Here is a 12,203-nt window from a genome sequence, read left to right as displayed (position 1 = left end):
TTTTTTTACAGCTTAATAAAAAGTACAATATTCAAATTATAAAGTGAAATATTTGACAAAATGAATACAATACAACTAACGCAAAACGTGATTATAAACAACAATTTTAGTTTCACCTCCTGGAGCAAGAACATATAAATTCTTGGGTGAACCCACCCTTGAGCAAGCAACATAGAGTTGTGGGCCGCGAGACCCCCAGAACATATCACACCAGGTAGTGAGGGATCTGCATACCAAGTTTCGTTCAAATCGGTCAAGCCGTCTTTGAATTACTGTGAGAATGGCAGCTTTTTACATTTTTTCCATTGACATGAATGGGTGAAATCTGATTTTCTGTTTGTAGCTCCGCCCACGTGTGCAGGTGGGCCGCGAGACCCCCAGAACATATCATCCCAGGTAGTGAGGGATCTGCATACCAAGTTTTGTTCAAATTGGTCAAGCCGTTTTTGCGTGATCACGGCACATACACACACACACACACATACATACACACATACATACCTCCGATTTTATATATATAGAAGGCAGGGGTAGGGAACTCCAGCCCTCGAGAGCTGTATTCCAGTCAGGTTTTCAGGATTTCCCCCAATGAATATGCATGAGATCTATTTGCACGCACGGCTGGAATACTGCTCTTGAGGACCGGAGTTCCCTACCCCTGAATAAGGGTAATTTTTAATATGGTAACAAATGAAAAATGTTCCAGATTCTCTTAAAAAAATAAATGACTGCTGGAGCCTCCAAGTCTGAAACAGCTTACTAAAACTTCTCCATGAGAGCGCTTTGCAAGCACAACAGAGATTTTGTCAGTTCAGCCTGGGAGTAACACTACTGCCACACTCGTGTTATGGACTATTAATCATATTACATGGCAGAACTTAGCATTATGGTTGCACTTGTACCTCACAAACCAGATACCTCAATTGAGAAATTTCATCACTGCAAACTGGACTGTTGCACACTAACATTTTGTACTCCCGAAATCGAGCCTCTAGGCCTGATTTAGAAAGGACTCCCCCCCCTCCCCCTAATTTTGTGCTATATTTCCAAAAGTCTATGAGCCTTTATAAGTTGTTCTTAGAACTTCTTGCGTCCGAGGGTCCAGTTAAAGTTCATGTGCTGTATTACTTCTGATGAAATGTTTGTAATGTCATCCATTTCTGTTGTGGCTCCAGTTTGAAAGTCTGTCTCTGCTTCTGTGGGCCACTATTTGTTCTTTTTCAAATAAAGAACAAGAAGCTCTTAAAACTCCATTTCAAGTTCACAGGTTCTTTTAAAAATGTAAGGTGTCCTTTTTTGACCCAGGCATTTCTTCCTTTATAACCAGGGATTTTCCCCTCTATATTCCCACCGCTGATATTCCTGGTGGGGTCACTGCAGTGACAGTCCTCAGTTGGGAGGCCATGCAGCAGGACTGGAGATGCTCAAAACCCCTGCCATCATATGTCATAGATCTGGAGACAGGTTCATCCTTAAGCAGTGATAACCCCACCCCCAGGAGAAAGATGGGGGGGGGTTGTAAATGCTACAAAAAAAGTGTGACCCACAAACTTTTTTTTTTAAAGCTGTGGCACACTAAACTCGGGGCTGTGGTTGGAGGGCATCCGGAAATGCACAGATGTCAATGCGATGTCACGTACATGTGTGATATCATCACATCCTTGCATGCACGGAGGCCCTCCAGCTATGGCTCCGAGGTTAGTGTGCAGCAGCGTCAAAAAGTTTGCGGGACACACTTTTAGTAGCATTTAAGAACGTACGTTATTGGGTCAGGCCAATGGTCGATCAAACCCAGTGGCCTGTTCTCATGGTGGTCAAAACCCAAACAGCAGCAACATTCCATGCTACCAATCCAGGGCAAGCAGTGGCTTCCCCCGTGCCTCTCTCAATAACAGACTATAGACTTTTCCACCAGGAACTTGTCCAAACCTTTCTTAAAACCAGTTATGCTCTCCGCTCTTACCACAACCTCTGACAATACAGAGCTTAACTATTCTCTGAGTGAAAAAATATTTACAACCCTCCTCCCTTTCTCTTGGGGTGGGGCCATGATCACAGCTTAAGGATGAGCCTCCTATTATTACATGGCTGGGGGGGATGCTGGAGGAGAAGAGGCACTGGTGCTGGCTGACTTCCTACAGGAGGGGCACTTCCTGTAAGCAGTCAGCCGGTGCCTCTCCTCCTTGCAGGCGTCTTGCAGCACGCCTGTACTCTCGCCACGTACACTGTACTTAGAACAATCCCAAAGGGAGCAAAGGACAAACAGATATTGAACCAGAGCCCATCTGCACGGCTGTAGTCTTCAATAGCCAGCCAAGTTTTTTTTTAAAATGGTTTCTGGGTCTCGCTGCATCTTTGTCAGGTAGAAACCGACGTTTCAGCCATCATGCTGTGGCTTTCTTTGGACAAAGACACAGCGAGACCCAGAACCCTGCAACAAGCACAATGCCGGCTGTGGAAACCCTGAAAAAACATCTAACCCAGCTCCACAGGGAGAACTTTTCCATTCTATGGACTTTCATAACACAATTCAAATTTCTGACCAACTGCCTTTCCCGCCAAAATTCAAATTGGTGGACTGCCCTGTTCCCAATCAGGTCCGTGAACCCAATATTTTCAAAGTCACAGGGCAGCCTTCAGACGAAAGCCACAGCATGGTGGCTGAAACGTCGGTTTCTACCTGACAAAGACGCAGCGAGACCCGGAAGCCTGCAACAAGCACAATGTTGGCTGAGGAAACCCTGAGAGAACAGCTCTTCCCTGCCATGCCGGTATATTGTAAATGCTTTCTGTCTTTATCTGTTTTTAAGTCCATTAATCTAATTTGTATTTTACCTGTATCCCATGTATTAGCTCACCTTGTTATGAACCGCCTAGAGCTTTTTCGGTATGGCAGTATATAGGAATAAAATTATTATTATTATTATTACTGTAAGGCACAACTGCCTGTAAAACAAACCTAACAGCACACAAATCTGAGTCCGCTTACAATATTTATTTGTAATTAGCTCAATATTGTCCAGCAATAAATGTCTGTTGCTACGTTTTCTTGAGTTAGGAAAGTAAAGACGTAGTTAAGCTCTTCATCAATCCAACCTCAGATTAATTCTTTGTTCTATCTGCATAATGTAAATGCATCAAAACTGTTCAGGAAGCAAAAAGTGCCTCCCCACTGAAATCGGCATAAGCCCTATACAACAGGGCAGAAATTGGATGGAGAGGGAAAGCATTCAGAGGTCCTCGCAAAGCGTTGCCATTTTCAGTTATGGGCCGACGATCTTGTTTCCTTGTCTCTGATTCCTAATAATCTCCAGCTCCTCACATTCAAGGTAAGCGGGCTCCTCCGCCGGCAGCCACATTTCACTTGGAACCTCCTTTAATTTTTGCACAGGAAACCAATGAACAGATGTGTCGCTAAACATAGCCAGGTACTGAGGGTCTTCTGGGAACGCAGTTTCCTCTGTCTGTTTTAAAATCTACAAAAACCCAAAACACACATTTTGAAAGGAGCAGTTATCTGTAAAGTCTCAGCAAAAATGTACTTTGGGAAACAATATAATAATAAACATGCCAGTGTGTCTCTTTGCTTTCCTAGAAGCTCGCAACCATTTGGGGTTGCAGGATTACCACAATAATTATGCAAGAAACACATTACAATGGGTTTCCAATATATGCAAATTTATCTTCTATGTACTTCTAGGAGAGGATTAAGAAATGGATCTAGGCCATAATTTCCTCAGCTAGTGCAGGGGTCTCAAACTCACGGCCTTCCAGGTACTATTTTGAGGCCCCCGGAATTATAAAAAATGATTCTTTATGCAAAACGTGCGCATTAAGTGTCTGGCGGTTACTGTAACCTCACGCAAGCGCTTTCCTGCGCCTGTACGCGATTGTGAGGTGGAGTGGAGAGGACAATCGCTTACAGATGCAGGAAAGCGAGCTTGCATGAGGTTACAGCAGTGAGGCGGGCAATGTTCCAGAATGTAAGGTAACCATTGGAGGCAGTGCAGCTTGTGCGTGTGTATGTCATCTCGTGAACACTCGTGAAATTCGGCACCTCTCCTGGCGGTGACTGCTTGATGTAAGATGGCGGTTGTGACCGGTGCTGGAGGAGGTGAGAGCGGAAGGCGATTGCTGGACACTTAAGGCACAAGTTTTCCACAAAGAATCATTCTTTATACAACCGAGGGCCTCAAAATAGTTGGTCCAAAATCTTGTCTCTTGCAGTTGATACTTTGATAGTTTTTCACTTTCTGCATGATGCACTGCTTTCAGCTGTGTAAAGCTGAAATTATCAGAAGCAATTAAGGAAAGATTTATAAACTATATGACAACTTTGCATGAGGTAAAACTCGTTATAGTTACTACAAAGAGTTTTACCTCATGCAAAGTTGTCATTTCTTTAATAAGACATTAACTATTTTTTTCTGCGATCCTTCAAGTACCTACAAATCCAAAATGTGGCCCTGCAAAGGGTTTGAGTTTGAGACCGCTGTGCTAGAGTGATCTATATGGCAGTAAAGTATGCAGTAGGAGCCCTGGAGGAACTTGGGTGTGATTGTATGTGATCTTAACGTGTCCAAACAGGTTGAAAAGATGACGGCGAAAGCTAGAAGGATGCTAGGTTGCATAGGGAGAGGTATGGCCAGTAGGAAAAAGGGAGGTATTGATGCCTCTGTATAAGACTCTGAGACCTCATTTAAAATACTGAGTACAATTCTGGAGGCTGCACCTTCAAAAAGATAGCTGAGGGGGGACAGGTCCAGGACGAATATCAGGAAGTTCTGTTTCACGCAGCGAGTGGTGGACACCTGGAATGCTCTCCCAGAGGAAGTAATTGCAGAATCCACCATTCTAGGATTTGCACATCTCCTTAAGAATGGCATAGAGTGATACGGGTAAGGGTAAATTAGATGCACATCTCCCTTGAGAAGCATACAGTGATATGGGGACTAAAACTAGGCCAGGGTACACCTGGTGTGGCCTCCGCGTGTGCGGATCACCAGACTTGATAGACCCAGGGTCTGATCCGGAGATGGGAACTCTTATATAAAAAGGATGGAGTCGGTCCAGAGGAAGGCTACTAAGATGGTGCGTGGTCTTCGTCATAAGGCGTAGGGGGACAGACTTAAAGATCTCAATCTGTATACTTTGGAGGAAAGGCAGGAGAGGGGAGATATAATAGATACACACCCACATGTTCTGATAGTCAAGCGATGGTGAAGTAAGATCTTGGAGAACAGACTAAAATCAAATTGGACAGAATAATTTTTATTGATTTTACTCACTCCGATAGTTGTATTTTTTTAAATTATTATGTATGTTTTATTGTGAGCTGCTTAGGCCTTTAAGCAGATTATAAATATTTTAAATAAAATTTATTTTCATGTTTTATTTTGTTAATTATTCCACATAAAAAACCAATAGAAATTTTTTTTTAAAGTCTTTTGTCCCGATAATGTTAGGACAGATCACAGCCTACTTCCACTATTCAGATAAGTTCAGGGACCACCCTGGCTCTCCCCACACGCCGCTCCCTCACTGTCTGCATAGCGCTGTAAGGTTCATAGACAATGGCGCAAAAGACAAAGGCGCGCCCAGACAATTGAGCGCAGCGTGGAGGCGCGTGCCGCTCAAAATTACTGTTTTTAGGGGCTCCGACGGGGATTTTTGTTGGGGAACCCCCCCACTTTACTTAATAGACATTGCGCCGGTGTTGTGGGGGGTTGTAACCAGTGTTCCCGCTAAGCTGCGCTGGCCTGCGCTTGCGCACAAAATATTACATCGCAGCGCACAAGTTTCTCTTCACAGCGCACACACGCGTCGCAAAGGTAAGGGGAGGTAAGGTAAGGGGACGCATTGGGGGGATTGCACTTCCCCACAATTGCCATGCTTCGGTTCCTCTTCTTCCTTCCTTCCCCCCCCCCGCGGGACCCTGCGGCACCATCAACTCTTACTCCCTCTAATGTCGGCCCTGCAGCTCCAGACTTCCTCGCACCTTCTCCCCTCCCCCTTTGGATCGCTATTATTTTAAATGTTATAGCCGCGGAGCTGTATCCATCAGTGGAGATGTCTAACCTCGGCCTGCCCCGGAACTCTTACTGCAACAGTGACTTCCTGTTCCTGCCTAGACGGGCGGCTGCTGCAGTAAGAGTTCCGGGGCAGGCCGAGGTTAGACATCTCCACTGATGGATACAGCTCCGCGGCTATAACATTTAAAATAATAGCGATCCAAAGGGGGAGGGGAGAAGGTGCGAGGAAGTCTGGAGCTGCAGGGCCGACATTAGAGGGAGTAAGAGTTGATGGTGCCGCAGGGTCCCGCGGGGGGGGGGGGAAGCAAGGAAGAAGAGGAACCGAAGCATGGCAATTGTGGGGAAGTGCAGAGCTGCAGGGAAGAGTGTTGCGGTACCCAGCTGGAGGGAGAAGGAAGATGAGGGAGGGAATTAAAGGAGATGCCAGGGCTTGGAGCGTAGGAGGAAGGTATGCCAGTCTAAGGGAAAAGGAAGGGGGAGATGTGAGAGCATGGAGGGGGAGCGAAAGATGGAAGAAAAGGAAAGGAGAGAGATGCCAGAGAATCAGGGAAGGGGAGATACCAGACTATGAGGAGAGGTGTGGGAGAGGGAAGGCGAGGAGAGAGATGCCAGACCAATGGGGTGAAAGGAGAGATGGAAGGGGGAGGCATACAGTTTCTGGAAGGGGCATAGAAGGAGAGAAGATGCCATATAGGGGAAGAGAGACAGCAGACAGTGGATGGAAGGAAGAGAGTTACAAGAAGATGAGGAAAGGAGAAACCACAGAAGACAAAGGTAGAAAAAAATTTCTATTTATTTATTGCTTTAGGAGACATGTGTCACTGTTTCTGTGAAGCATTGTATGCAGAGTCCAGCTTCTTGCTGGTTCAATTTAACCTTTGTCTATGTATTTTTATTTTATCCCCCCTTTTACAAAACTGTGAAGCGTTTTTAGCACCAGCCTTGGTGGTAGCAGCTCTGATGCTCAGAATTTTATGAGCATCAGAGCTGTTACCTCCGTAGCTAAAATCCACACTACAGTTTTGTAAAAGAGGGAGGGGTTAGTTTGTGATTACATATTCCTTACTAGGCAAAGGTGTTTTCTGTGTTCTGTGTGTTCGAAAGACATGGTTTTCTGTTAGGATTGACGGTGTAGGATTGATCTGTGCTGGTCTGGCTTGTTTAGTTTTACAATGGGTGTATTGATGTACTGTTCACTGCAATATGTAAGATGCTGCCTTTTCCTAGGTACTCATGTGTGACGTGTGGCTTGTTACTAAAAATCACGTTTTTCGTACAGATGGGGGGGTGCCAAAAAATGATGGGCCCCGGGTGTTACATATGCTAGGTACACCACTGCATTATGTAAAGATACCAGAAAGCTGGCGAAGCAAAAACTTTAAGTAAATTGTTATTCTTCTAAGTTTTGAGTATTTAACCCTCCCACAATCTCATGGGCACTCGTTTCAAGTTTCAAGTTTATTGAGATTTTGATTTAAACGCAATATCAAATATTTTCAATGTGTATAACAAAAATAAATTTTGGGAAATAAATAAAACCATTTGAACAATAAACATACAAACATATCCATAGATGATTAAAATTACATAAGGAGTACAAGGATAAACTACATTTGTTTAAAAATGCGTCCTCTGCGCCTGCTCATAAATTTGTGGAGTATGTAATTTGTCGCTCATGCATATTTTTTTTTGCACACACCTCATCAATCCTTAGAGGGAACACTGGTTGTAACCCCCCACATTTTACTGTAAACTTAACTTTTTCCCTAAAAACAGGGAAAAAGTGAAGTTTTCAGTAAAATGTGGGGGGTTACAACCCCCCACGCCCCCCACAACGCGGCGCGATCTCTATTAAGTAAAGTGGGGGGGGTTCCCCCCACACCCCTCCGTCGGAGCCCTAAAAACAGTAATTTTGAGCGGCGCGCACCTCTGCGCTGCGCTCAATTGTCTGGGCACGCCTTTGTCCCGGCGCGCTTTTGACCTGACACCGCGCTGTAAAGACAGAGGCACTATTCTGATATCCCAGTCAGCAACCCTGATCCAGACAGCAGGTGCGGTTATCTGGGAAGTCCTTTTGAATATCAACCCAACTTTTTAATTCTAAGAAACTATGCTGCGTTAGCGTTTTTACTGCATGCATTTTAGCGCGCGCTACGCGGCTAGAACTAACGCCAGCTCAATGCTGGTGTTAGCGTCTAGCGCACTCTATTCCGTGCGTTAATGCCCTAACGCGACTTAGTAAAAGGGGCCTTAAATCCAAAGTGAAATTACAAACATTGTGGATCAGAATCCTAATTGCTTCTTCCAGCTCGCTGCCTCCCACACAGCTGCCTTTTAATATGGTAATGGATACAGACCTTTATGTGATAATTATTTCTGCCTCATTTCTTTCGGCAAGTCTCTGAATAACCCTCCCTCACACACAAACACAGTGCTACAACAATTAACACTCATTCACTGTAAAAAGTGCAATACCTTTGATATGTAAACATAATCTCTCATTAATATTCTGGCCAATAACCTAAAACAAGGGGAAAAAAACACAAACAGGATTGGAATTGACAATCTGACACTGCCGCACTGTTTAGCAGATGCTGTCTGAAAAGCACAATCACTTCTGAAATAGCAGGGCAGCTCTTAAAATTTTTATCAGTTATTTAAATGCTTTTCACAAGGGGTCGGTAAGAGTTCAAAACCACAAAGTATTGTACCGATTAGATGACATTTTATTTTATTTTATATTTCCCTTAAATTTACAAGTTTGATTGTGAGGGGGGGAGGGGAGGGTAAATTTATTGTTACATATTGTATAAGGTATTGATTATATGATAAGAAAGGGTTGGAGATAAGAGCATATTATTTGGAGATAAGAGCATTGATGATTATTAAGTGTTATATTTATTGTTAATTTGTTTGGATATATTGTTACACTTATTGTAAATTTGAAAATGAATAAAGAATTTTAAAAAAAACAAAAAAAACCCACATCGGGGACAAAGTAAAGACCCCCACACATTCCACACACCCCATACCACTACAAAGTTCAGAAGAAAAACGTACATACCTTCCTCTGGAACATCAACACCTGGCATAAGAGAGCTTAGTACAGGGATGTCCAATGTCGGTCCTTGAGGGCCGCAATCCAGTCAGGTTTTCAGGATTTCCCCAATGAATATGTATGAGATCTATTAGCATACAATGAAAGCAGTGCATGCAAATAGATCTCATCCATATTCATTGGGGAAATCCTGAAAACCCGACTGGATTGCGGCCCTCGAGGACCGACATTGAACACCCCTGGCTTAGTAGAACTGCACAGAGGTGACTGGGGGGGGGGGCTAGTGAACCATAGAGAGGGACCCAGGCCCATAAGCCACTCTAACCGCTACATTCATGATGGAACATGCGAGCCCACCAAAACTCTACTATGCTGCCATAAGAGCTATTGAGGTTGTAGACAGGTGGGTATAATGCAGTGGTCTCAAACTCACGGCCCGCCAGGTACTATTTTGAGGCCCTCGGTATTATAAAGAATGATTCTTTACGGAAAACTTGTGCCTTAAGTGTCCGGCGGTCGCTGTAACCTCACACAAGCGCTTTCCTGTGTCTGTACGCGATTGTGAGGTGGACTGCAGTGTCTGGCGGTTGCATCCAGCGATTACTGTAACCTCACGCAAGCGCTTTCCTGCGCCTGTACGCGATTGTGAGGTGGAGTGGAGAGGACAATCGCGTACAGACGCAGGAAAGCGCTTGTGTGAGGTTACAGCAGTGAGGCGGGCAACGTTCCAGAACGTAAGGTAACCACTGGAGGCAGTGCAGCTTGTGCGTGTGTCCAGTGCTGGAGGAGGTGAGAGCTGAAGGCGGTTGCGGATGCGACCGCCAGACACTTAAGGCACAAGTTTGCCATAAAGAATCATTCTTTATAATACCAAGGGCCTCAAAATAGTTGTCTCAAAATCTTGTCTCTTGCAGTTGATACGTTTTTCACTTTCTGCATGTTGCACTGCTTTCAGCTATGTATAGCTGAAATTATCAGAAGCAATTAAGGAAAGGTTTATAAACTATAAAAAGTTTTACCTCATGCAAAGTTGACATTTCTTTAATAAGACATTAGTTATTTTTTCTGCGGCCCTCCAAGTACCTACAAATCCAAAATGAGGCCCTGCAAAGGGTTTGAGACCGCTGGTATAGTAGGTTTTGGGGGTCTCACCATAAAGCACAGTTACTTACCGTAACAGGTGTTATCCAGGGACAGCAGGCAGATATTCTTGACTGATGGGTGACGGCACCGACGGAGCCCCGGTACGGACAATTTTAGAGTGATTGCACTCTAAGAACTTTAGAAAGTTCTAGCTCGGCCGCACCGCGCACGCGCGAGTGCCTTCCCGCCCGACAGAGGCGCGCGGTCCCTCAGTTAGTATAAGCCAGCTAAGAAGCCAACCCGGGGAGGTGGGTGGGACGCAAGAATATCTGCCTGCTGTCCCTGGATAACACCTGTTACGGTAAGTAACTGTGCTTTATCCCAGGACAAGCAGGCAGCATATTCTTGACTGATGGGTGACCTCCAAGCTAACAAAAGAGGGATGGAGGGAAGGTTGGCCATTAGGAAAACAAATTTTGCAAAACAGATTGGCCGAAGTGTCCATCCCGTCTGGAGAAAGCATCCAGACAATAATGAGATGTAAAAGTGTGAACTGAGGACCAAGTAGCAGCCTTGCAGATTTCCTCAATAGGAGTGGAACGGAGGAAAGCTACAGATGCTGCCATTGCTCTGACTCTATGGGCCGTGACAGAACCTTCCAGTGTCAGTCCGGTCTGAGCATAACAGAATGAAATGCACACTGCCAGCCAATTAGACAACGTACGTTTAGAAACGGGACGTCCCAATTTATTTGGATCAAAGGACAGAAAAAGTTGGGGAACTGATCTGTGGGGTTTCGTACGCTCTAGATAGTAAGCCAGAGCCCTTTTACAATCCAAAGTATGTAGAGCTTGTTCTCCAGAATGAGAATGAGGTTTTGGAAAGAAAACAGGTAGAACAATGGATTGGTTGAGATGGAATTCAGAGACAACCTTAGGGAGAAACTTTGGATGTGTACGCAGAACCACCTTGTCATGGTGAAAAACCGTAAAAGGTGGATCTGCGACCAGTGCATGAAGCTCACTGACCCTCCTGGCAGAGGTAAGAGCAATAAGGAAAAGCACTTTCCAAGTAAGAAACTTGAAAGGAGAGGTAGCCAAAGGTTCAAATGGAGGCTTCATTAAGGCAGAAAGAACCACATTGAGATCCCAGATAACAGGAGGGGCTTTAAGAGGTGGTTTCACATTGAAAAGCCCTCGCATGAACCTGGACACCAGGGGATGAGCTGAGAGAAGTTTTCCATGGACTGGCTCATGAAAAGCTGCAATGGCACTGAGGTGGACTCTGATGGAAGAGGACTTAAGGCCAGAGTCAGACAAAGAGAGCAAATAGTCCAACAACGTCTCCACTGCCAGGGAAGTGGGATCAAGATGATGAAGAAGACACCAGGAGGAAAATCTCGTCCACTTCTGATGGTAACATTGCAGAGTGGTTGGTTTCCTGGAGGCATCCAGAATGGAACGAACAGGCTGAGATAAAAGAGTATCATGAGATGTCAGCCCGAGAGATACCAAGCTGTCAGGTGCAGAGACTGGAGGTTGGGATGTAGAAGGGTCTCCTGCTGTTGCGTAAGCAGAGAAGGAAACAGAGGAAGAAGAAAAGGTTCCCTGGAACTGAGTTGAAGTAGAAGGGAGAACCAATGTTGCCTGGGCCACCTCGGAGCAATCAGAATCATTGTGGCTCGTTCCCTCTTGAGCTTGAATAAGGTTCTCAACATTAGAGGCAGAGGAGGGAAGGCGTACAGGAACAGATTCGACCAGTCGAGGAGAAAAGCATCCGCTGCCAGACGGTGAGGAGAGTAAAGTCTGGAGCAGAATAGGGGCAGCTGATGATTGTGAGGAGCTGCAAAGAGGTCTATCTGAGGAGTGCCCCATTGAGTGAAGATAGACTGCAGAGTTACAGGATCGAGTGTCCACTCGTGAGGCTGGAGAATTCTGCTGAGTTTGTCCGCTAAAGAATTCTGTGCTCCCTGAATGTAGATAGCTTTCAGGAAGAGATGGTGATCTATGGCCCAATTCCAGATCTTTTGG

The 12,203-nt window shown here is 45.0% G+C and overlaps 1 protein-coding gene across 2 annotated transcripts in view; it reads right to left on the bottom strand.

The window, feature by feature from the left end:
* Positions 1 to 2,488: 2,488 nt before the first annotated feature.
* Positions 2,489 to 12,203, bottom strand: part of SRRD (SRR1 domain containing) — a 38,793-nt gene continuing 29,078 nt past the window's right edge. Inside the window, exons 7-8 of one of the 2 annotated variants that reach the window (XM_033954347.1) lie at positions 8,508 to 8,553; positions 2,489 to 3,476 (exon numbers count right to left, since the gene is read on the bottom strand). In XM_033954347.1, the coding sequence (XP_033810238.1) occupies positions 3,264 to 3,476; positions 8,508 to 8,553 (259 nt within the window). In that variant the 3' untranslated portion in view covers positions 2,489 to 3,263. The remainder of the gene's footprint in view (positions 3,477 to 8,507; positions 8,554 to 12,203) is intronic. The other variant, XM_033954348.1, reaches the window with a different exon arrangement.

Source organism: Geotrypetes seraphini, chromosome 8 (genome assembly GCF_902459505.1).
Source record: "Geotrypetes seraphini chromosome 8, aGeoSer1.1, whole genome shotgun sequence".
In the NCBI taxonomy this organism is placed as follows: Eukaryota; Metazoa; Chordata; class Amphibia; order Gymnophiona; family Dermophiidae; genus Geotrypetes; species Geotrypetes seraphini.
The sequence above is the reverse complement of the archived record's forward strand: the minus strand, read 5'-3'. Positions and strand labels throughout refer to the sequence as shown.